At 48.4% G+C, this 24,974-nt stretch overlaps 1 protein-coding gene across 14 annotated transcripts in view; it reads left to right on the top strand.

Annotated features, from left to right (window-relative positions):
- EHMT1 (euchromatic histone lysine methyltransferase 1) overlaps positions 1 to 24,974 on the top strand; it is a 2,375,011-nt gene that overhangs the window by 1,472,270 nt on the left and 877,767 nt on the right. For all 14 annotated transcript variants that reach the window (XM_069609714.1, XM_069609713.1, XM_069609712.1 and 11 more), the window contains 2 exons: positions 20,362 to 20,556; positions 20,716 to 20,798. In XM_069609714.1, the coding sequence (XP_069465815.1) occupies positions 20,362 to 20,556; positions 20,716 to 20,798 (278 nt within the window). The remainder of the gene's footprint in view (positions 1 to 20,361; positions 20,557 to 20,715; positions 20,799 to 24,974) is intronic.

Genomic DNA, 24,974 nt, shown 5'->3' with positions numbered 1-24,974 from the left:
TATCTGAGGGAGCTGCCAAACCGAATTTAAAGAAAGAAATGCTAGCCGTTTTAACACATGTGGAAAAAGGGGCTTTGCTGACTGAAGAAAAAATTGGCCTGTTTAAAAATAAATTAATGAAAGCCTGCTTACAATGTAAAGGGATTGCTAGTGGTGATAATACACACATAGGCTATCTTCTTTCACAGGTTTGTTTTAATTCAGGAACCAAAATAAGAAATTAAAGAGTTTAAAACCCATGGGCTGAATTTGCATGCTCTCAAAAAAACAGTTATTCCAGTTGCCAGCCATGAAACTTCCCCAAGGAAGGGGGAGACACCATAAACTTCCAGGACACAAGACTGGTAATTGCCAGCTTGAAAAACTTTGAATGGGCCAGGACAAAGAAAGTTCACATGCTCGTCAGACATTCGTCTGTGCTCCAGGCTGGGACAATAGAAGTCCTGGGACACTAACCTGTCAAATGTAAGGGGGCAATAAAACCTTAAATTAAGATGAGAAACCCCCACTTTGCATTGAAGGAAATGACAGTTGGTTGCAGGTGAAGTCAAAGAAAAAAAAAATGACCCACCAAAGGAACTGCCATTTGTTCACAAAGACTATTTTATAAATAAACTTTAAAGACTTTTTATCTCTACAGCAAGAATTAGTAAAAATGTAAAAAGTTTGCAGTTTCAAATCTAATTTTATGGGTTGTCTTTTAAAACTTGGTAGAAATCCTTGCTGCATGGGGAACAGAAGTTACACAATATGACAGATTCCAAGGAAAGTATTAATGTTGCAAACATAACAGTTTGTACATATATCACTGGGGATAATCCGCATATAAAAATGGTGGAATTTTAGGCCAAATCTTTCATGTTTAAAATTACCAAAATGTAACGAAGGCGAAACAGGGTCCCACAGACTTGAGGATTGGACTGATATGTGCTGCACATAATATGTAACCTGTGTGTATAATTTGCCAAGAGATTGCAATTGTAGAAATGTATGTTTTTGGCAAAAGCAGATTTTCAGTAAAGTAAATGTGGGAGTTTTTGGACATTGTAAAACTCGCCTCATAAACCTGACGACATTCCCTTGGAAATCCAAACAGTCGGAGACTAGCACCCCTGCCAAATCCAAGTAGTTTAGGGGCATGCGTAGTTAACCCTGCCCAGCCTAGCCTATACTTTGATGTCATTTTGCGCTATAAATAAGGGTCCCTGACACACACCTCTTTCTATTTCTCTTCCCCCCCACACACACTAGCCCCAAAACTACAAGGCCAAGCATTGCTTATCCTACTTCAGGGTCCACTGCAGCACCCAAGCAGTGCTGGTCCCATTCCCGGCGAGGCCTCAATATATATATTTAAAAAAATAACACTAAGCTCCCATTAACCAGGAGAAAACTGTGGTACTTTTGGCATCATGATCCAGCTGGCTGGCTTGCCACCCGCTGCATGCTGCTGCTACCCTGATGACCTATATTATCCAGTGACCAGAATTGCCAGTCCAGAAGTGCTACCCGGTAACCAGTCCCTGCCCAGCTGATTTTGTCCGGCTGTCCTTTGTTAGACCAGATCTTTGTGGTGACCAGAATCCTAAACGATAATGTGTACTGAGTATCCATAGGAACCATAGAAACCATAGTATAGTTTGCCTTGTCCTTAGTTTCCCTCTCTAAGTCATCCTTATCCTGATAACTTGTAATATTGTCCGAATTATTCTGCAAACTCTGCCTTTGATTTCTTGTGCTAGCGCCATGTCTGTAGTAATTCTGCTCTGTGTAAATCCTAAAATATTAATCCTATTTCGAGTGATCGGACTGGTTACGCCAGGGCGGGCGCTAGGGAGCTAGGGTTGAATTCACGAATCGACCCTGGAGCTTACTGTGTCCCTCTTTGTTGGTCTAGCCTGAATACTCTAGTGTAGAGTAAAACTGTTCTTGTCAAAACTGATTTCCTTTCCTTTTTCACCGCTCCATTTTACTCAAAACGCACCTTGCTAGATAACTCACTCAATTTACAAGCTAGAGACCTAATTTCACTTCCATATTTTACCTATGATCTATAGCTACACCCCCACACAAAAACCATTTTCGTAATTTCAGGCGGGAATTGTAAAGTTTGCAAAGTTTCCAACGTGTAATTTGCTGCAACATGTTTTAAAACCTGCCACTCCTTTTCGAACTGTATATCCTTGCTAATCCATTGCTTGTGATTGTTTGCACCTTTACATTGTTGCTTTAGTGAAGAACTGTATTTAAGGTTTTTGCACTGTTAGGCAGAAACCTGTGCAGTTCCCTTAGGGACCACTGCAAAAGATTTAAGACTACAGGTGTTGGCAGTAAACCCACTTGGTAGCAGCCTGCACCACCCAGATTTACCTGGTAGCTGTGGTTGAGCAGTCGGACTTCCCTCAAGAAGAGTTAGGCAGTATGCAAAGTATACTCAATAGGCACTCAGATGCAACAATACAAGCAAACACTGACCAGAGCTTTGGTATCAAAGTATATAATTATTTATTTAAAAACACACAGTTGAAACACTCCAGCACTCTTATTGTAAAATATTCTAAACACAGTTACTATTGTAATATATACACCCCTTTTCCCTTATCGGATAAGTCACAGTAAAACACCACTTATTTTCATACAGAGGTGAGCGCTTAACTAGATTGCACTCCAATAAGTTTGTGCGAAAGGGGGGAAGAAAGACAGAATATGGAAAGGTACACCACTCTAAGGTTCAGGAACACTACAAGCAAGGCAGAAGAGCAAAAGTCACTGGTGAGCCAAAGTCCAAAGGCTGGGCCCACTCTTAGAGGGAGCAGAGCACAAATGCGCCCAAGATCACACAGTTACACTAGGCTTAGAAAGTCTTGTAGAGGGTTCAAAAAGAGTTTAGAGAGGCTTAGGAAAGTTTAGCCAGGGTGTCCCAGGCTAACCCAGGTTCGAAAGCCGAGGGCTAAATCTACCCCATACAGTCGGTAGCAAGGGAAGCCAGGCGGGACACGGTATCTTAAGTGGGAAGGATCCTCCAGCGGTGGCAGTTGTTCCTGGTAGTGGGTGCAAGTTGCGTCGTCGTCCAGGGGAAGAGAAGATCTCGACTTGGAGGAAAGATGAAGGTCGTTGCACTACCAGTGAAGAAATCAGCCGCAGAGTTTTCTGGTTAAAGGTGGTACCTTGGTTTCGCGGTCGTAGTAAAACGTGGTATTCCGGTTGCCGGGGTGCTTGGCATGGGCAAGGCGGCCACGAGGTACGTCGGGAAAGCGAAAAGACAGTGAAACTGGTTATCCCCACCAGTCAAAGGAAGAAGACTCTCCGGCGGGAGATCTCCTCTGTCGTTGGGAAGAGTGGTGAGGCAGTCCAGCAGGGCTCCACCGGTGGTGGTGTCGTGGCAGGTCGGCTCAGCTTCTCCCTCGTCGGATTCTTAGGTCCTGTGGCGACTTCTGAAGTTCCAGTCCCCAAAGCCCTGCTTTTATGCAGCAAACCCCCATTCACTCAGCCTAGCTGTCACTCAAACATGCTAAGTGGTGAGCCGGCTGGCTCACCACTTGGGCCAATCAGGGCGGAGTGCGACTTCTGTGGAGAAGCCCGCCAAAAAGTGGAACAAAGGGTTCGACTTGGGTTGGAGTCACAGACGAGAACACAAACGCCATTTTAGAATCAAGTTTTGGCAAAAAATACCAACCGGAGAATTAATATTAATTAAATAAACCGGCGGTATGTTCGAGGCTACCGTAAATAATTAAATAAAGATAGCCTAAAACAATGGGAAATCCCATAGGAAAATATTTGCGGTTGAATATAAAAAATTAGTATCCACTGCCACCAGCCAAAACTCGATCAGGGGGGACGGAGACGTGCCCCCTCGACTAACAGACCCTGGGGCAATCGAATTGCCCCAGCCAGTACGTCCACAATATGATGGTTTGTACTGGTTCTGTTCAGAATTTAAGACTAGTAAAGTCAATGGTGACTTTACATGCCCTGGTAGACAGTAGTCAGTCCCAGGGTATGGAGTCTATACTGGGGGGTCACTAAGACACCCCTGTGTCACTGCACTGAGGGTGCTGTGTAACACACATCACAAAAACACATGAAACCCTATGGAGTAAAAGACCCCATAGCCCATTAAACACTTCTAGATTCAAAGAAACACACTCAAATCATGTCAAAGAGTGAGGGTTAAAGAGTCTCACTCTTGGCAGGAGAAAGAAATAAACCCCAAAAATCCAGCAAAGCTGCTGGGGCACTCACTAGGTTAGGAAATTCAGCCTAAACAGAGAATTCTCCCTAACATGCACACATTCATTGATTTATTCATCCATTTCCGAGTGTCATTTTTAACATTGCTAGGGTTTAAAATCTGTTCTTCTCTCTTATTTGTTGAGGGAAGGTCCGATTTCAATTCTGTTTTCCATTTTTCATTCCTGATTACCGACTGTTTCTTCATACCCATTTAGAATTGATTATTTGTGGGTTGAGGGAACATTACAGGGGGAAATTCTAACTTGAGTGCTATCTTGACTAAAGTCAAAAAGTGCTCCTATTCCCTGGTGTTTTGTAGGTGTCAATAGAAGGTTAAACTAAGTGCATTGCTTACATTCTTACTGTTATCACCCCATTGGTGATTGCTGGCCCATATTAAAAATTGTATGATTTATTTTAATTTTCAAATAAATATTACATTTGATCAACCAGCCTGGTTCATGGTCCATTGTGACCCGGGGTATTTGAAAAGGGGGTGTGATATGAGTGGTGTACCATCTCAATATTGAATCTAGCATAAAAACATAAGCATTTCAATGGCGCACTGCATACTAGGGCGAGACTAAGGTGTGCGTCGCCTGATTGAAATCCTTAACAGTATTATCGGTACTACCACGCACTCGCGTTTCTTCAAATATACAGTAATTATATTTATTTGGCAAAACCACGCAAGATAAAATCTTCAGGAAGGAAAAAGGTTGGTTATACACAACTCAGCAGAGCTTAACATTCCAGATATACTTTTCGGAGCTTCTAACGCTTTCAAAGTCCAATCCCTAACTATACGAAAAAATCAGTGTAGTAATGTAGTCGAAGTAGCAGAATAGCAAAGGTTCCAAAGAATACTTTTAGTCTCTAGGATAAGATTACTTGAGGATATAACACAAGTAGGACCCTGCGAAAAGACTCCCTAAAGGGAAACAAGCTGGCAAGCTTGGGTCACAGGTAGGGTGGACACCCTGGACACCTTCACACAATACAATCACACTGGAGTGACTCTTCAATTCAAGTTAAGTTATACCTTTTGTTAAGACTGATTTTCTATACTCTGGCCTGGTAGACAGATGTATAGAAGGCCAACCCATATTGTGACGGGGACAACTCTGGGAGCTGTAGCCAAACCATTTCAAGGTAGCAGTGACGAGTGGTCTAAGTCTCAAGAGGTGGTGAGCTTGTAAAGGGTCCACAATGAGAACACACAATGGGAGTCACAAATTACACTTGGACAATATGTATAAATACACATTTATTTATGGCCAAACACTATGAAAAATGATTACTAACAGGTAGAAATATCACACAACACTAATAATAGAATACATTTCTGATGCTTGTTAATCTGCTTAGAATCTCACGCTGTGCTTATGGTCTGACATCCGGTGGTAACCGCGGAGTATTGCATCTTGTTTTTCGGGGACCGAAAGGGGACGTCAGCATAGGTGTTTCTGTAACACCATCCCTATCGTGACATGTAGTGTACCCAAAATCCCTCACGCGCCGAGGTCCCTCAGATTGTTTTTTTCCAGCCAGATAACTGGTCGCCCTATTGCGGAGCTCTTTCATAAGAGACATTGTTGTACTTTGTTTATCGACTTTGTCGATTATCCCCTGACAGTAACGTCTGTGCTTCCTGTGCTATGCCGAAGACAACTGGGGACTTTCAACGCTTAAGACTGCAGTGGACTTCGACTTCTAAACTCTGGCTGCAGAGCTGTCCACGTGGCCGGGCCCTCTGGCCGGCCTACACAGTAGGGAGAGCGGGGTCTGGGTGGTCATATCCTTTCAGCTATGTCTCCTCTTTCCCCCTCTTTTGCCCTCTAGGTCTGGTCATCGCCTTTATTACCTTTCACTATGGAAAGGACACCATTTTGGTTTTGCCCCTCTTGCAGGGCCAGATGCCTTTTGGAAGGACGAGCACGATGAGTGCAATAATTGTCTACCCCTTGACCACAACGAAGCACGACTCCTTCGACCAAAAATGCTTATGGAGCTTTGCGTTAAGCAGTGGGCCGCCTGCGGCATGTCGCGGGCTAGATCGTGTTCACCCACTGCTGCACCCGCTGAAAGTGACGGGGGCACTAGTGATGACCAGGCATCCGTGTCAGATGCCATCGACCTCACCATGGACAGCTCTAGGTCCGCCACTTACGTCCCGACCCCGCTAGGCCTGACGTGAGCCACGCTATGGGGAAAATGCCCGGCGACAAGGGCATACAAAATCGCCACACTAAAAACACAACCCCCGCCCCGGTTTCGCCAGTACCGTCACAACGGGCGAAAGCGCCGACCGGACCGTCGAAAGTTTCGACAGAATCCTCTGATCTCATCGCTGAAAGCATTGCTAGGATTGCTTCGGCAGTGGGGCTAAAGCCTAAAGATGCAACGAAGCATAAGGAGAAAGCTGCGGACATGTCGAAAGATGCGCCGCAACTCACCAATGCTCAAGAAGATTACGTGGGGAGTCGGGAGCCTTTGGCTAGCTCTATGGGAAATACATTTCGGCACCATAGGGAGGAAAATTAAAAATGTTGCACCCTTCTGGTTCATCTAAATGGACCAAAGTAAAATTTGAAGGGTGCATGGACCGTTTGGAAAAGTTTCTCACTTTCAGAGCAGCCTACCCCCAAGGGACCTCGGAAGGACCTTCCCTTTGTGCCTGTTTATAAATTAACTAGATATGTTTGACCTTCTCAAGAACAGTTCACTTCTATCCACCCAGAAGATGAGGTCCAGATGGACACTTATCAGGACATTTATGATGAGGAAGAGGAGACGACCTTCCTACAAGATTACACTGTGGATGACCAGGCGGCTCCCACAGAAGGCTGGGAGTACACTCACCAGGTTTAGATGGAACCATGGGCACTCCCTACTCAGGACCAGGATACAGATGTCCTATGTTTGGATTCCCCTCCCTCCACTCCGGCCCGCCAAGCTTCCCCAGTGGATGATCAGATAGCATTCAATGCCATCTTAAGAAAGGCGGCAGATTATTTTAAAGAACCCCCCCCCCCAGTCCCCCCCCCCGCCTCCCTGCCCTCCAGCCAAGCCATACCGCTCCTGAATTCCATTAAAAGGAGATTGGCTCCTTCCATGGTCACCCCAGCCCAGACTAGGGCAGTAAATCCAAGAGTGGAGAAATTATTCCGGACATAGTCTACTGACTCTACATATATTAAAGGCCATGCCACCCCCGACTCCCTAGTGGTTACCAACACCCGGAAACAGGCTGGAGTACCCCTTGCTATGGGAGAGTCAAAAAGATTGTATGCCTTGGGTAAGCAAATTACCACAGCAGCTGCTTTTACCACACGCATAGCAAACAACACTACATTGTTTGCAAGTTATGTTGATGCAGAGTGGAACCTTATACTAGAAGGTCTCCAGGAGGTGCCTGAACCCCCAAGAACCCGATTACTGGCCATTGTGGCCGAGGGCAGGCAGGTCAACCAAAATGTACTAAAAAACACTCTGGATACTGCAGGGATGGCAGGAAGATCCCTAGCTTGGGGCACCCTACTCAAATGGCATGCTTGGCTCCGAAACTCGGGCTTCAAGCCGGAGACCCAAGCAGCCCTTAATAAACCTATCGAGGAGTCGAATCTCTTCTGTAAAGCAGTCGACGATGCTCTAGAGACTGCCAAAAAAGAGCATGAGACTCTTAAGTCCCTTCAGCAAATCGCACAACAACCCCGCCCGCCCCAGAGGGGAAGCGGTTCCCGCCAGACCTTTTGAGGCCAATCCCGTTACACACTAAACATGTACAATACAGCAAACACCTGGAACTCAGGACAAGCATCCAGCACCCCCGCCAACTATCCACCTAGGGGTCAACGGTGCGGGAAAGGCAGAGGCCCCAACTCCAGGGGAGCCACAGCCTCTGGTCAGAAATTACATACAGATCCAGGTCCCCTCCCATGTCACCCCGGTCGGGGGTGGGTGGCGTGCTTAACATCTTTCATTGCGGCCTGGGAAGGAATTACATCAGACCAGTGGGTTCTAAAAACGGTCCCCCACGGGTTCGCCCGTCCCCCCCACCCCCACACAATTCAGACCGCCCAGAGCATGACACCTAATGCCGGACCAGATGCCGGACCATCTGCGAATCCTAATACAAGAAGTCAAACCTCAAAAGTTTGTATGGTAACCCTGCAGGAAGTAATCCCACTGTTGAAACAGGGGTATTACATGGCAACATTCGACTTGAAAGATGCATACTTTCATATTTCAATGGTGCCAGCGCACAGAAAATATCTAGGGCTCATGATGGAGGACAGGCGCTATCAATTCAAAGTACTCCTTTTCGGCATTGCCTCTGGACCAAGGGTGTTTACGAAAGTCCTGGCAGTAGCAGCAGCACACCTGTGCAGACTATCGGTCCCTGTTTACCCTTACCTCGACGACAAGCTCATAACAGGCGACTCATACGAAACGTGCCTAGTGAATACTCGGAAGACAATAGACCTCCTGTTCAGTCTGGAATTCTCCCTCAACGAGAAGAAATCCAGCTTAGACCCCAGTCAAGTGGAGCAATTTCTAGGGTCTCTGATTCAGAGAAATGACTGCCTCGTCCCCTCCACACCCCCACGCGAGGGTTCAGAACATGCTTTCTCAGATCCTTCAATATGTAGCCAGTCGGGTAGTGACGGTACGCAAGGCCATGCACTTGCTAGGTATGAAGGCATCATGCATTTACTTAGTTCCCCACAAGCGGCTGCGCATGCGTCCCATGCAAGAGTGGCTCAACAGCCAGTGGTTTCAGACCAGCGGACAATGGGAAGATCTGGTAGTTGTCTCGCCAGCCCTCGTTCTCTCTCTCTGCAGTGGTGGTCGAGGGAAAACCTCTTGAAGGGAAAGACCTTCACCACTCCTGCAGTAGAAGCCACTCTCACGACAGACGCATCTCGCATAGGGTGGAGGGGGGGGGGCACACCTGCTTCAGCAGACAGCGCCTGGAGTGTGTCCCCACAAGTAGGGTCCAACCATATAAATCGGTTAGAGCTGCTAGCAGTATTCAAAGCACTGAAGGCCTTTCAGACACAGCTGTAGGGGAAGACAGTCCTGGTCCGGACAGACGGCACCACAGCCATGTATTACCTAAACAAAAAGGGGGCACACACTCTCCAGGCCTATCGAAGCTGTCCTAGAACATTTGGATGTGCGCTCTGACACCAGATGTTCCTATTGTCACAACACATTCCAGGAGAACTCAGTCTTGTAGTGGACGTGCTCAGCAGAGATTTCCCATTGCCCGTAGAATACGAATGGCGTCTGCACAAAGACATCTCCAACGTCTTCGCAGAATGGGGCTTCCCAGAGATCGACCTGTTCGCAACTCAGGAGAACGCCCAATGCCAAGACTATGCCTCCAGGTACCCCTAGAACTGCTCCAAGGGGAACGGACTCTGGATAACATGGTCAGGGAAATTTGCCTATGCTTTTCCCTCGACTCCACTACTCAACAAGATAGTGCACAAGATGCACCCGGAACCAGTTACCATGTTTTTGGTGGGCCTGCCAACCCTGGTTCGCTCATCTAATAGAAATGTCCCTCTCCCCCCTGTGAAACTGCCCTACCCGTACAACATGTTGTCTCAGGACAGAGGGGGAGACACTACACCCATGCCCGCTAACTCTGAATTTAGCGGCCTGGCTCCTGCTGAGGTTGTCGAGTTTGGACACCTCCAACTCCCTCAGAGATGCATGGACATACTCAGGGAAGCTAGAAGACTGAACACTCGTTATTGCTATTCCAGTAAGTGGAAACGCTTTGTCATCTGGTGTAAAACCAAGGACGTCAATCCCATTGACTGCTCGCCTACCCATATTGTGTTGTACCTAACTCATTTGTTACTCTGGTTTAGTTTTGAATTCCCTAAAGGCTCATCTAGCTGCTCTGTCAGCCTAAACTATGTCACAACAGACAGTGTTGTGGTGGAAAATACCTGTTATTAAGGGTTTTATGGACGGGGTTAAGAGAATTCACCCCCCCCCCCCATTTCAAACCCAGCTCCCGGATGGGATCTAAATGTGGTTTTGACCAGACCCATGGGGTCTCTCTTTGAACCAATGCATAAAGCAAGTCTAAAAGACCTTACTTGCAAGACGGCCTTCCTAGTGGCCATCACTTCTGTTAGAAGGGTTAGCGAACTACATGCCCTTTCAGTTCTAGACCCTTTTGTTACAGTCCACAGGGATAAGGTGGTTCTGAGCACTAATCCCAGATTTGCGCCTAAATTCATCTCGAACTTCCATGTGAACCAATCAATTGAACTACCCACTTTCTTCCAGAATCCCACTAGCATGGCTGAAAGAAGCCTACACACACTAGATGTGTGCAGGGCAGTCATGTTTTACCTGGAAAAGACGAAACCACTGAGTAAGATAAACCAGTTTTTTGTTTCAGTGACAGCTGGTAGAGAAGGGGATCCTGTCTCTAAATCAACTATCTCAAGGTGGATTATCAAATGCATCTCACTATGTTATACTCTTGCTAAGAGAGAACTGCCCTTCAAACCTAGAGCAAACACTACTCTGGGCACTGGGGCTTCCATAGCATTCATTGCAAATGTTCTCCTTGAGTCCATTTGCAAAGCGGCAACCTGGAGTTCTGTACACACCTTTACAAAACACTATTGCCTAGACACCCATTCTAGATCTGATTCTCATCTTTTCACTACTGTTCCTTCTCATAACCCACCTCCAACTCCAGTACTGCTCGCTAGTCTATGCACAGCATGTGAATCTAAGCAGATTAACAAGCATCAGAAGACATGCATTACTCACCGTAATAGCATTTCTGAGGATTGTATCTGCTTAGATTCACATGCGCCCACCCTGCCTCCCTGCTCGGGTGGAAGGAACATAGACATCTTACTACTTTCTCTCTTTATGTACTCACTCACAATAGCCTTGGGCTCCCTCATTGCAGAAAAAATACAATCGGAGGGACCTCTGTCCGTGAGGGATTTTGAGTACACTACACGTCACGATAGGGATAGTGTTACAGACACGCCTATGCCGACTTCCCCTTTCGATCCTCGAAAGACAACATGCAATACTCTGCGGTTACCACTGGATGTTGGACCATATGCACAGCATGTGAATCTAAGCAGATACAATCATCAGAAATGCTATTATGGTGAGTAATGCATGTCATATACAGTCACTAGAGTAGGGCATAATACAAATCGCAAACCCCTGTAAAAGAAAGTACAGATTAGTTTATGCACTACAGGTCCACAGAGATTTAGCCCTAGCTTCAAAAGTCCTTCCCGAAGTTGTCTGGGGCCATATGCCCAAAAGTTCAGGAAAAGTTCTGACAGTTTGTAACGCTGGAAAAAATTAAGGTAGGCTCTCTGGAGTCCAGTGGCCTTAAGGTAGGCTCTCTGGAGTCCAGTGGCCTCGACTCAGGTAAGCTGTTTCGGAAGACGGTCACCACAGCACAGCGTGGTCAGACTTTCTTGGATCGCTGAGTTAAGTCTTGTAGGACAAGCTGAGGATCCCCCAAGTTCCAGGCCTCAACGCAGAACGGCGACGTCGGCAGCACAGTAGCTCCGAAGACTCTTTTTCGCAGGTTACCGAGCGGACATCGGGAATAGATGTTCCCTCCACTCCACTGGTCGCAGCTCCCTCTCAGGACTGCTGATCGAAAGCAAGACAGGGCTCTTCCAGGACAGCAGCAGAAGTTGGTCGCCAGGCCTCCTTCAGACGCGTCTCCGGTGTCCTCACAGGTCTCACAGCTGGACATGAGTCTTGGCTCATTCAGGTTTCTCCAAGATCTCTCTAGAATGGGTGCAAGGGTCCTCTTTTCCCAAAAGCCAGGTAAGAGCAGAAACACCCACTAGCAGAAGTAGCCCCCCACAGACCCCAGCAGTGGTCCAATCAGACTAGTTGCTACTAGTTCAAATGGGAATGCAAACTCTGCTTCCGGAATCAGAAAAACTCCACATAGTAGCAATTTAGTGAACTGTAACTACAAGGATTTCAAGCTTGGAACAAACGATTTGTGTACCATGTCCTGCCCACTTTGCAGCTGGCCCACCTCCTCAAGCATGCTGCAGAAGGGAATATTAATATTACAGGTAGCAAAATCACTCAATGCTCCCTTTACTTTTCCTATACAAATGTCTGCACGTTTGGGGTTATTGGGGTAATCTTCCAGCTCACGTCAGAGGAGACGAAGGAGGGCTTCCTTTATCAATGCCGGGAGGTGAAAAGGAAGACCATTCTGGCGGTGCCCATCCTGGACGACATCTGGGATGAGGGCCTGGTGCTGCTGAAAAACAGATACTCCGCGAAAATAGACCGGCTGGAGAAGAAATACTGGGTGCCGGATCTGCACCCAAGTGTCTGCGGTCACAGCAATCACCAGACTCTGTGGTTTCTGCGGTTGCGCAGAAGAAGTCATCCAACCTGTCGTCCTCATCCTCGGTTCTCCCAGACAGCAAGGGCAAGAAGTTGGACGCCGGTTGTAGAAAGGTCATCTACTCATTGGTGACGACGGTCAAGGTGGCTAATGCTTTAGCTATTCTTGACAAGTATAACCATGAGTTATGGTACAAGGTAGCCCTGCTACTGGATCTCCTCAAGTACAAATGGGTTGAGACAATGGAGATCCTTCAGGAGCGTGAGGTGTCGTCGGACCACGACATCACCGTGGCCCTGGACATTGCAGACACGGGGTTCCGCCAGATGGGAAACAGGGTTTGCCTCCGTCGTTGTGGCTGGCTGAAGGCCACCAACTTTAGGCAAGAAGTCAATACGAGGGTCCTGAGCATGCCCTTCAGAGACCATCTCTTGGGAAAGGCCATCGATTAATCTCTTCAGGCCATCAAGACCGACAGACGACCCTGTGGCCTAGGCATGCTGCAACAGCTCCGTCCTTTCGTTCCTCAGGAGCGAAGTCTGGCAGATCATCGAATGGTTTTCACGGAGGATCGTCCTAGTGCCAACAGACACCCCCCCCCCCCTGTTCCTCGACCCAGGAAGCATACAGGGGTCGCTGCAAGAAGGCTGCGCCGTCATTGCTCCCAAGGCAGTGCGCCGGCCTCCAAACAGGATTGAACCGGCCAAGTCGTCAGGCCCCCACCCCGGTCGGAGACCAGCTGGCGAACTTCATCAGTCTCCACCAATCGATGGGTGCTGGACACTCTTGTCCACGGACACACTTTGGAAATTCAGCGAAGTGTCAGTGGATACCACCATTGGCCCGGCTGAGACAACACATCCCTCGGCTGGAGGTTCAGGCCATGTTAAAAAAAAAAAAAGGGGGGGGGTGGGCGTAGAGCTGATTCTGAAGTGACTCCAGATGCTTCTTAGTAAGTAAGAAAGAAGACCGGGGGTGGAGAACCTTTCTCAATCTACGACGACTCAACCAGTACGTCAAGTCCCAAAAATTCAGGAGGGTTACGTTGCAGCACATGCTCGGCCAACTGGAGGAGGGAGACTTCCTGTCGTAGCTGGATCTAGAGGATCTGTACTTCCACGTGTCCAGTCATGAAAAAAATTGCAAGTTCCTGTGCTTCTTCATAAAGGGGAAACACTACCAGTTCAAGGATTTACCCTTTGCACTGAAGTCAGCGCCAAGAGTCTTTACGAAGTGCCTGGCTCCGGTGGCGGCCCAGCTGCGCCTACAGGGAATATATCTGTACCCATACATCGATGACTGGCTTAGCCGTGCCAAGTCAAGGGACATCGGCGTTGATTACACTGAGAGAACCGTCCGGCTGCTGACGGATCGGGGGTTATCAGTGAACTATCCATCGCTTGATTTAATCGCAGGACGTGCTGTTCCTTGGGTCCAGGCTCAATACGGTATCCTGCCTGGCAGCCCCCTCAGAAGAGAGGATAGCAGCCATTTTGGGCAAGGTGCAATGTCTGTTAGCACTGAAGATCGCCACAATGAGGACCATCAAGTAACTGCTCGGCATGATGGCGTTGTGTATCTACCTGATCAGGCTCTGCAGGTTTGCGGATGCGACCCCTCCTGTAATTCCTGGACGCCCCTTGGATCCAGGAGTCCAGGAGCTTCAAAGGACAGGATTGTGCTCGACATGGAGTTCTCCAGCATGGGATCTGGCATGGATTCACATGCTCATGAATATTCCCATTGTCAGGCTGGGAATGTTTAGTTTATAAACTGTCTTTCTCCTATAAGCCAATCAATGAGCTCTGGGTCATACAATTCCCAGCCAATGACTGCCCTCTACCCAAGCCCCTGCTCTGGCAGCCATCTTCAGAATTTTACCACACATTCAAGTGTTGGGAGTCCTTGTGTTGCACTCTTCGAGCTTTCTGCATTTTTTCGCAATTTTTTTGTTGGGAAGCTTTTCGGTTCAATTGAGCCTGTGCTCCATCGCTTAACCTTCCCATTAACGGGGACCCGTTTTTCTGCATCTTTCATCGCCCCTCAAGAAATCGTCGAGTGTTTCTTTTTGGAAGCTTCCAGTAGTTAATCAGGTCTACACTGCCGGATCATGTCGGAGGACGACAGAGCTTCCCTCTTCAAGCTGTGCACCAGCAGCGGATTGCGGAATGTTTTCACGGACAACAAGCATTCCCAGTGCCTGTATGGTCTACACCCTATGCGCAAGGAAGAAGATTGTGAGATCTGCTGTGGCTTCTCCAAGCATACGATAAAGGATCGACACACCTGGTTGGCGACGTGGCTCAAGGCCAGGACCTCTGCCCCAGGTAGTTCACAGGGACATGCCTCTTTCCGGATCCAGCCAACCTGAGTGGGCTTGTAAGTCCTTTGAGGGCACTCCCTCCGTGGGGCCCCAAGACAAGGCCAAGCACTGTGAGTCCGCTTCCGCCAGTGTCGCCGCGCAAGCGGGTCCCACGATGCTCAGGGCGCTTTCATCGTCCATCTGCCTCAATCTCCAGCCATCACTCCAGCTCTTTGTTCAAGAGAAAGTCAGCTACCCCAGGGAAGCTGCAGGAGAAACCGGAGAAAGCCAAGCAGGACAAGGTGTCTGACCTGCCCGTGAAGATCCAGGTGGTCCAGGTCAAAAAGTCCACTTCCATCGAGATGGTTGCTGCCGCCTTCTCTAAGGTGAAAGGGGCTGAGCCGGTCCAGGGTGCCCCGGTGGTGTCCAGAGTGACTCTTCCTCCCAGATGGCAGGCTTCGTCCAAGCCGTTAAAAAAGACTCTGAAAAAGAGAATGCCGGAACTTTTCTTCGTCGGACGAGGAGGAGATGCTTTCCCTCCACACCATCCCGGATGAGTGTGGTGATAACATAACATCGAAGGGACGCCCGCCGGAGACGACGACAATGTCGACATGTTTGACGACATTGGCGCTGGGCCCACTGACCCTGTTCCCCTGGTGCCTCTTATAGACTTGTCACAGGATATTCTAGCAACCCTCCACATGCTCGTGTTGGAGATTGAAAAGAGGCTACCGACAGCACCACCAGAGGTGACCCCGTTGACACTGCGGCAACGGGCGAAGAAGAGGAGACACCCTACACCTCCATTCCTACCGTCGCTGCCCTGTTCGACCCCCCCCCACCCCACCCCCCCGGGACACAAACTGCGAGGATGGACTCAGAAGACTATGGTGGGATGTCACTGCCGCTGAGGGCTTCTCCGCCAGACAAAGGGGGATCCTTCCATTCCATGATCGCCTGTGCTGCAGAGCTTTTCCAGTTCACTCCGGAAGAGGAGGGCTTCCTGTACCAGCATCGAGAGGGGAAGAGGGAGACCATCCTGTCCATACGGCTTCTGGACGACGTCTGGGATGAGGGGCTGACGCTGCTGAGGAACCGCACCTCAGCCCCAGTGAAGAGAGTCAGACTTGAAGAGCAATACCAGGTGCCGGAGTCTGCACCCAAGTGTCTGCGGTATCAACCATCGCCGGACTCGGGGGGCGAGGGGGTCTCGGCAGCCGCCAGGAGGAAGTCGTCGAACTCGGTCGTCTTCATCTGCACCCCCAGACAACCAGGGGAAGAAATAGGATTCCATGGGTAGAAAGGTCATCTTCTCGGCAGCGACAACAGTCAAGGCGGCCAACACCTTAGCAATCACGGCCATATAGGACTGGAGCTTTGGTAAAAGATGGCTCCACTCCTGGATTTCCTCCCCGATGATAAACAGGTCAATGCTTTGGAGATCCTGCAGGAAGGCGAGGTGGCGTCGGACCACGCCATCAGTGATCCTGGATATTGCGGACACTGGTTTCTGCCAGATGGGCAACGGGGTTTGCCTTCGTTATCGTGGCTGGCTCAATGCCACCAACTTTAGACAGGAGGTCCAGGTGGGGGTCTTAGACATCCCGTTCGGAGACCACCTTTTCGGGAAGGCCGTCAATGAATCCCTCCACGCCATCAAGACCGACAGACGGCCCGTGCCTTGGGCACACTGCAACAACACTGGCCGTCCTTTAGTTCCTCAGGAGGCAAGTCTAGCAGGTCTTCGAAGGGTTTTGGTGGGGGCTCATCCTCTTACTGCCAACCCTCCCATTCCATGACGCAGAACGCCAACGGGGGTCGCTCCAACGCCTTCGGAGCTGGCCGCTGTCATCGTCAAGGCTCCCAAGGCCTTAAAGCAGGACTGAACGGACAAGATGGGCCCCCAGCCCTGCAGCCCAGTGAGAGGCCGACTGGTAAACTTTGTCAGCGTGTGGGACTCCATCTCCACCGATCGATGGGTGCTGAGCACTCTCGCGCACGGACACACTTTGGAATTTCAACAGAAGTGTCTGCGAATACCACTGGTGGCCCAACAGGCACATCACATCCCTCAGCTGCTGCTGGAGGTTTGGGCCATGTTCAGAAAAGAGGCGATAGAGCTGGTTTCAAAGCAACTGCGGGGCTCTGGAGTTTACTCAAGATACTTTCTCGTACGAAAGAAGACCGGGGGCTGGAGGCCCATTCTCGAACTACAGCGACTCAACAAGTACATAGTCCCAGAAGTTCTGGGTGATCACGCTGCAGCACGTGCTCAGCCAGCTGGAGGAGAGAGACTTTGTCGTCGTTGAATCTAGAGGACGCGTATTTCCACATCCTCATACATACTTACCTCGACTACTGGCTCATCCGGGCCAACCCAACGGACATCACTGTTGATCACACAGCGAGGACTGCCCGGCTGCTGACTGACCTGGGGTCCTCTGTGAATTATGCAAAGTCCTGCTCGACTCTGTCGCAGGACGCACTGTTCTGGGATCCAGGCTCAACACTGTGTCCTGCCTGGCGGCCCCATCGGAGGAGAGGATAGCAGCCATCTTGGGCAAGGTGCAACGGCTGTTAGCACTGAAGATCGCCATAGTGAGGACCATCAAGTCGCTGCTCGGCATGTAATCTACATACCTGATCTGGCTCTGAAGATTGCGGATGCGACCCCTGCAGGAAATTCCTGGACGCCCTTTGGGTCCAGGTGTCCAGAGGTTTCCAGGACAGAATCGCACTGGAGAAGGAGTTCTTTTGAGCGATAAGGTGTGGGGCGTGCGCTCCAACATCGACAGAGGCACAGACTTGTAGAGCCCCTCGTACCAGGAGGCGGTCACAACAGATGCTTCCCTGGAATAATGGGGAGTCCACACCAGACATCTTCACGCCAGAGGCCTGTAGCTGCCAGAAGAGAAGACTCTACACCTCAAGGTACTGGTGCTACGGGTGGTGTTGTGGGCCCTCGGGTCGTTTCTGCCGTCCCTCAAGGGCAAAGTGGTGAGGGTCTTCATGGGCAGTAGCACCGCAATGTTTTACATCCGGAAGCAGGACCTGTGGAACTGGGTCGTCGCCCAGGGGATGGTCCTTCTTCTGTTTCACCTGGGAGGAGTAAAGAACATCGTTGCCGACTCTTAGCAGGGTGCTGCACTCTTGCTACGAGTAGGAGCTTCGGCAGGATCAAGTGGACAACATTTTCCTCAAATGGGGCAATCCCCAGATCGATCTGTTTTCGACGGCGACGAACTCCAAGTGCTGGAGGTTCGCTAGTAGGTTCCACCAGCCTAGGAGCATGGGGGATGCATTCTCGTTCCCTTGGGAAAGCCTTTTTTTATATGCGTTCCCTCCGTTGCCACTGCTACTTTGAGTCATCAGTCAACTCAGACGGTACCGGTGCAGGATGATCCTCCTCGCACAAGCATGGCTGAGGCATATCTGGTACCCGGACCTTCTCCGCATGTCAGCTTCCCCTCTAGTCAAGCTTCCAGTGGTCGCAGATCTTCTCACCAGGGGTCAGGATCGCTTAATGTGAAGGCCTGGCTCCTTCAGCATTAGAGTTCGGTGGTTACGAGCTCCCGGCAGACTGCAGGGAGGTCCTCGCCAAGGCTAGACCGTCTACTTTGAAGTGCTATGGACACAAAAGGAAGCATTTTGCGACTTGGTGCTGGTCACAGAAGATTAACCCTCTGAGGGTCACGGCCCCTCAAGTAAATCAGGGCTGGCGCACGACAGGTACATCAAGCGGCTATCTACCGCTATATCAGGTCTCCGGGACGGTCTTTGCTGTCGTTGCAAAGAGTTAATCAAGGGATTGTCCCGCTCATGGTGCCCCCATTCGAGCCTGTGCATTCATCTCCACTTAAGTTTCTGTCCTGGAAGACGGCTTTCCTCATGGCCATCACCTCTGCAAGAAGAGCATGTGAGATCCAGGCCCTGTCCTGCAAGCGGCCTTCTCTTTCCACGAGACAAGGGTGGTGCTGCGGACGCACCCCTCCTTCATGCCCAAGGTTCTGTCGGAATTTCACCTCAACGAGCCATTGATGTTACATGTGTTCTTTCCGACGCCTTCGTCGCCGTCTGAAAGGACTTTGCACTCGCTGGATGTGGCTCGAGCGCTGAAGTTTTATGTGGGCCGCACGAAGAGTTTCTGGGAAACCTCTCAGCTTTTTGTGAACTTTGGTCTTGTGAACCATGGGAAGGCCTTTCCCAAGGCTTCCATTTCCAGGTGGCTCTCCGGCTGTATCACTCACTCACCGGTTGGCAAACTGACCGCTGCCCGGCTGTCCTAGAGCCCATCCCACCAGAGCGATCGCTGCAACAACGGCCTTCCTGTCTGGTGTGCCCCTGCTGGACATCTGCAGGGCTGCTACGTGGAGGTCCACGCACACCTTCACAAGATTCTACTGCATCGACAGGGATTCCAGAGGTCAGTCCAGGGTTGGCCAAGCAGTGCTATGCAAACCTGTTCGCATAAAGGTGAGCTTATTGCAGAGGTAAGAGTAATTGCTTCTGTTGAGCCTTGCCACCTCCCGTGGTTGTTTAATGTTGTAATGCTATGTATTCTTCATGAGCATGTGAATCCTCCGTCCTGCCCCCCTGCGGCTCTTCTTGGTCATACTGCCACTTTACGTGCTACCAAATCTGAAGATGACTGCCAGCGGCGGGGCTTAAAGAGAGGGCAGTCATTAGGGGCAGTTTGACCAGAGTTCAGTAATTGGTTTAGAGGAGAAAGACAGTTGATAAGTGAAAGTGAAACTGTTTTTTCTTTTACTGAGTATTCCAGGCCTGACGGGGCATATTCATGAGCATGTGAATCCATGCCAGACCCATGCTGGGGTAACTTGTTCCTTTGCCAAAATGTGGTGTTCTTGCTTAAAATACTCCTTACTGCATACAAAGAGCTAACTTTACGACGTGTCTCTCTTGAAGCACTCCCTAGGGTAAACGTATTTTAACTGTTCTGTTGATAGCTGTTTCTAACTGGTTTTACATTGCTTACCTTTCTTCACCTGCTTTACTGCATTCGTTTTGTAGTGTTCTTAATCAAATCTGATCGAACTCTCTAAAAGTAAATTGTTGGTGCTAATTAGCAAGAGCACCCCATCCTGAAAGTATATATGTTTACATTGTATGTTTAGTGTATTTGTGACTTTCATTGCAAAGAGATTTTCCATGCATAATAAATGGTACATATTTGTAAACTGCTGTCTAACTTCAATAAAGAGTGCTCTGTGTGCCCAACTAGGCCCTTCACCACCGCCACACTCTCCCAAGTCTAAGCCTTACTGTTCAATCGCACTATCGTAAATAGCTTGACTGGACAGAAAATTGGGATGTTTTGCTGGCATTGGCCTATCTTTTTTCTTTGAAAGTGTGTGTGTGCCTGTGTGTAATGCGTTTTGCTTATAGACAGCATTTTTTCTTTCTACTGCAGCGGAGTTGAGATGTCGTCCTCTCCAGAAAATGAAATTCCAGGTAATTCTTCAACAACCGTCCACACTGAAGGCATGGAATCAATTGAGTCTCCTGCTGTGGCAAAGCCGGACAGCACTCTTTCACCACATGGCACACCAACAGGACCTGTGAAAGAAACTTTGGCTAGTGCACTGATCGCTCTGGATCAGGAAAAGTAAGGCACTTCAATAATCCGTTCTTGTAACCCTCTCCAAGCATTACTTAATTTAATTTTGTCAGTAGTCTTTCTGGATGATGTAACGGATATTGATGACTACTAGAACTAGAGTTTGATTGGATCTTTACAGTGTTTTTATATAATATTTCTCGGCAGGCCCAAGAAGTTACGCTTCCACCCCAAGCAACTTTTCTTTTCTGCCAGGCTGGGAGAACTGCAGAAAGTCTTGATTATGCTGGGTAAGTGTCGGACACAAAGTAAACCATTCTAAAGTTTATCAGTTGATCAAAGTCATGTTTATGGAAGTGTGGGAAGCATTCTAAAGTCTGACACAAAGTAGATTGCCTCTTCCAAACAACAAGGAAGTCTACTCTCATTTTGTTTCATAGGTCTGCGTAAGTGACTATGGAGTTATTAGCTTATGCCTCTTTGAATAAAGAATCTGGAACAATGTACCTGCCTGCTTCTTTCCAACAGCAGCGCTAAATGTTACTCCGGTTCCTGTTGTCTCAGAAAAAAAAATTAGAAGAGCAGCATCAGGATGTGCTGTGACTGGAATGGACACCTGTTCAGTTGACTTTAGTGTCAAGGCACCTTAAGAGAGCAATATAAATACATCTTCTAGGGAATCTAATGACTTTTATTCTTGGGAGTTTTAGCTCATGCCTCTTAGCAGGGGTACAATTTTGAAATGGCAACCTACTAACCAGCCATAAAAAAATAATTTTGCTTTATTTTTTAACCTGTTCTGACTTTGAGGGGAAGTGAAGCCTTCAGCTTCGCTTACCCTGCATTTTGCTAATTTGTTAGGGAGAACTAAAACTGTTTCCCTTTTTGACTTTTTTTAATTGTTAACATTGCAAACAGCATCGTAAAATGCAGTGCAATGGGGGATACTTTTGTATCACACTATCCTTTTACGCTTAAGAATTTAAGTTAATTTTATATGTGCCTTAAGACAAGCTGGTGGCAGCAGATGCATTTCTATTTTCTACATTTGTTTTAGTGAGCACACTCGTGTTTACTTAAAATGACTACTAAACGTGGCTATTGCCCTAAAATGGCAGTGCCTCAAGGTTTTCACTTGTTCTTTGGCCATATTGTAGTTTGGCTTTCTTCCTGCCTTGCCAGGTCAGAAAATCCCATACACAGTCCTGCATTTGCCAGGGAAAGCTGCAGCTTTTCCGTGTTAATGATGCCTTTGTGTGGCTCAGGAAGAGGGGTGGGACTGTCTGTTACCACTCCACATCTGTCTAGGTGTGAGGCATGAGTGAAACCAATAGTTAACCCTGATTAGACAACTACTGGCTGTTTGAATGGTGCAGATACATTGGTGGGCTTGGACTTGCTTCCAGCCAGGTCTTTGGATAAGGGGACAGCCATTTCTTCACATAAGTGTCAAGAACAGCTGACTAAAGATACGAAGAAGACTCCTGAAGAGGCTTGGCATCCCTTACTGTCTGGACTGGTGAAGCCCTGCGCGACTACCTGATCTGTGAAGGATCTGTGTGGTTCTTGAACCCGTGGACTGGGGGGGGGACCAACCAGTCTTCACTTGTTCTTGAGGATCCATTTGTCCTAAGCCTTCGAACGTGTCCCTGATCCACCTGGTGGACTGACTGGCTCTCTAGTGCGCTAATTCGCTAGAATCGTCGCTGGTCTGCATTTGCAGCCAGAACTTGGTCACCAGCTTGTGGTAATAGTAGCCTTAGTGCCGAATTTCAGCCTCCCAGCTTCAAGGGATCCTGCTCTGGAAGGACTTCTACAACCGCGACTGCAAGGATGCCTGCTGTCTTCTGTGTGTGATGGCTGTCGCTTGCATACTCCTTCCCCGTCCTTTGACGTGTCCTGACGAGTGCTGCATCTGTGCCTTCTGCATTTCTCCATCGCCAAAGTTTGCACTCTGCTGCTGGACCCGACGTGAGATTCCCTGGACCTGCAGCTCCTGGGAACCTCGCACCGGAATCAATGGTGGAAATATTCAACCTAATGCCCCCCAGTCGACCCATCCAGTAATCTGGAAAAAAGAGTCACGAGGTGGGTAAGTAAACGCAAAGCATTTGTGTCCCCCTTTCTTCCATTGGGTAAGATTGGGAACAATGTCTCTGTAGCCTTCCATTCCACTACTTTTTTATTCATCGAAACTCAGCATGAAAACCTGAAAGATAAGAACACATTTTTACTTACCAGTAACTTTGTTTCATCTCTTCTTTTGAACACACACCAACATAAGTAACTTACTTGCATCAGATACATTCTAGGGAGATGCGTTGTCTTTTGCCCACAAGGCCTCACTCTACCTAGGGATTATACTGCTGAAGCAATGGATTATATCTTGTGACTTGATTGCATTTTACTGCATCACTTTACTTTCACTGTGTGTACTCATTGTGGACTCATGAATCCACTAACTTCCCTGTGAATAGCCTCAATTGGTCTCCATTGCTGCCTAGATTGGGTGTTGACTAACCTCTCGATTCCCTGTTCACTATAACTACGCTGGCCTCCTAAAATTGGTTCACCAGGCCATATTCTAGAAATCCTTCTTCACACCAAATGTCACCAGTATTTTGAAGTCTATTTCGGATTTCGGTTTGAAGCTGCTAATTGGTGGGAGTTGTAAGGAAGGCATGGGATCAAACAGTGAAGACACACAAGTGATCACAGTTCAAGTTTTTCATTGAACTTCAATTGGGTTTGAATAACGCCCATCTAATCCTAAATTTAAAGATGGGAGCAAGCTATGACCATCAAATAATAAAGAACGCAGTCCTAGTAGAGTCTGGTCAAAATAAAAGGGCCTATACCAATAAACCTATTGCCAGTCCTTGCTGCTAAATACAAACTATGTTGGAAACAATGTTATACAAAAGTGTGTTAAAGAAATGATATGTCAGGATAGTTGAGCCGTCAGCTTCACGTTTTTCGCACAGCACAAGGCGGCACACTCGAGTTTAGCACATACTAGCACGCGGATGCAGTTCAAAATCTCAGTATCGGGTCCTTCTGTGCCAAAGTCTCTTTGCCATTCAAATCTCCTATTTCAGAGGGCCTCATGTGACAAACATTCAAAGTTCCTTTCTCTTCAGGATTCTCCTATGCACAACTTCTCCAGTGATTCATTGTTCACCCCGGGTGCCCCTCCGCCGGGCCCGGATCAAATTTATCTAATTTTTCAAACTTTCTTTACTAGATCAAAATCAAAGCGTCTCTGTGCAGGATTTTGCTTGAACTGTCGCAGGACCACTTCGATTCACAATTCTTAGGTGGACATCTTACAGAGACCTTCGATTGAGCACCCACATGGTGCCAAACCAGTCGACAAAGGTATTGTATCAAAGTGTCTTCTAGTTTCAAACAGTCATCAGCAGTTCAACTTTACTTGCGTCTTTTATCATGTGCGTTTTGACAATGTTCATTCCAGCGCTTGCCATACAATGTTGCTGCTTGCAACCTTGGCTTCATCACAAAGCGGCCTTGTGTCAGTCTCCCCAACTAACCGGCTGTAGTGTTTTCACTGACGCTGCATTGTTCTAGGACCAAAGGATGGTACCATGGCGGCTGCTGCTCCCTGCCTTCATTAGTGATGCAAGACGGCCCCAGGTATCTCCGACACACAATACAAGATTCTTCAGCCTGGTTTCCTGGTTGTATGCTGTCTAATCTCGAGGGCTCTTAAAAGTAAGGGTTTCTTGTCAGAAAGGTCAAGGTAACTTCCCTCCTTGCGATCCCCTCCTGTTTTGCTGTCTTTCTTCTCTCGTTCAGCTGCCATCTCGAAACTGCTGTTTCCTCCTGTGCTTTGCCTCGCTCAGTGTGCTTTCGTGCTCCGCCTTTTATCCGTGTGGGAAAGCTTAATGGGAGTCGGGTGTGAGTTATGGTCAGTTAATTGCTTGACCTCACCTGACCATTGTATTGGGACACGTCGGATTTACTGCTCGGGTGTTACTCTGTTTTCACCCAGATCGGGTAGTTCGTGTGACAGTGTTAATGCATGAAAGGCAGCGCAGGGTAAAGTTCCTACATAGCCTAGCTGGCAGGATGGGATAAAGTTGTTACAGGGAAGAGAGGGATACCACGTCTCACCATCCGGTGTCCCACTCCTCGAGGACCTCTCACCAAGGTGATCCTCCTGCACTGATCCAGCCCCAGGTTGTGGATTTAAAGGCAATGGCCGTCCCCTGGCCATCTGAGAGAGAGATCCGCTGAGACTAGTGGGTGAGACAACTCCTGGTGTCTCTCATGCTCTACCCCTATGCAATGTAGCTGCATCTGTTTCACACGGAAACCGAGAAAGGAAATAAACGTTGGCCGGGCATGGAAGTTCTGGAGCAGAGGGAGGGTCCACCATTGAATGTTCCACCACGCTGATTTCACCACGGTCTAGTCTTTTCATGCCGGCTTCATTATCTTCCTCC

The sequence above is a fragment of the Ambystoma mexicanum genome, chromosome 8 (assembly GCF_040938575.1).
Source record: "Ambystoma mexicanum isolate Mex_15411 chromosome 8, UKY_AmexF1_1, whole genome shotgun sequence".
NCBI lineage: Eukaryota > Metazoa > Chordata > Amphibia > Caudata > Ambystomatidae > Ambystoma > Ambystoma mexicanum.
This window is presented reverse-complemented; position numbering and strand designations above follow the sequence as displayed.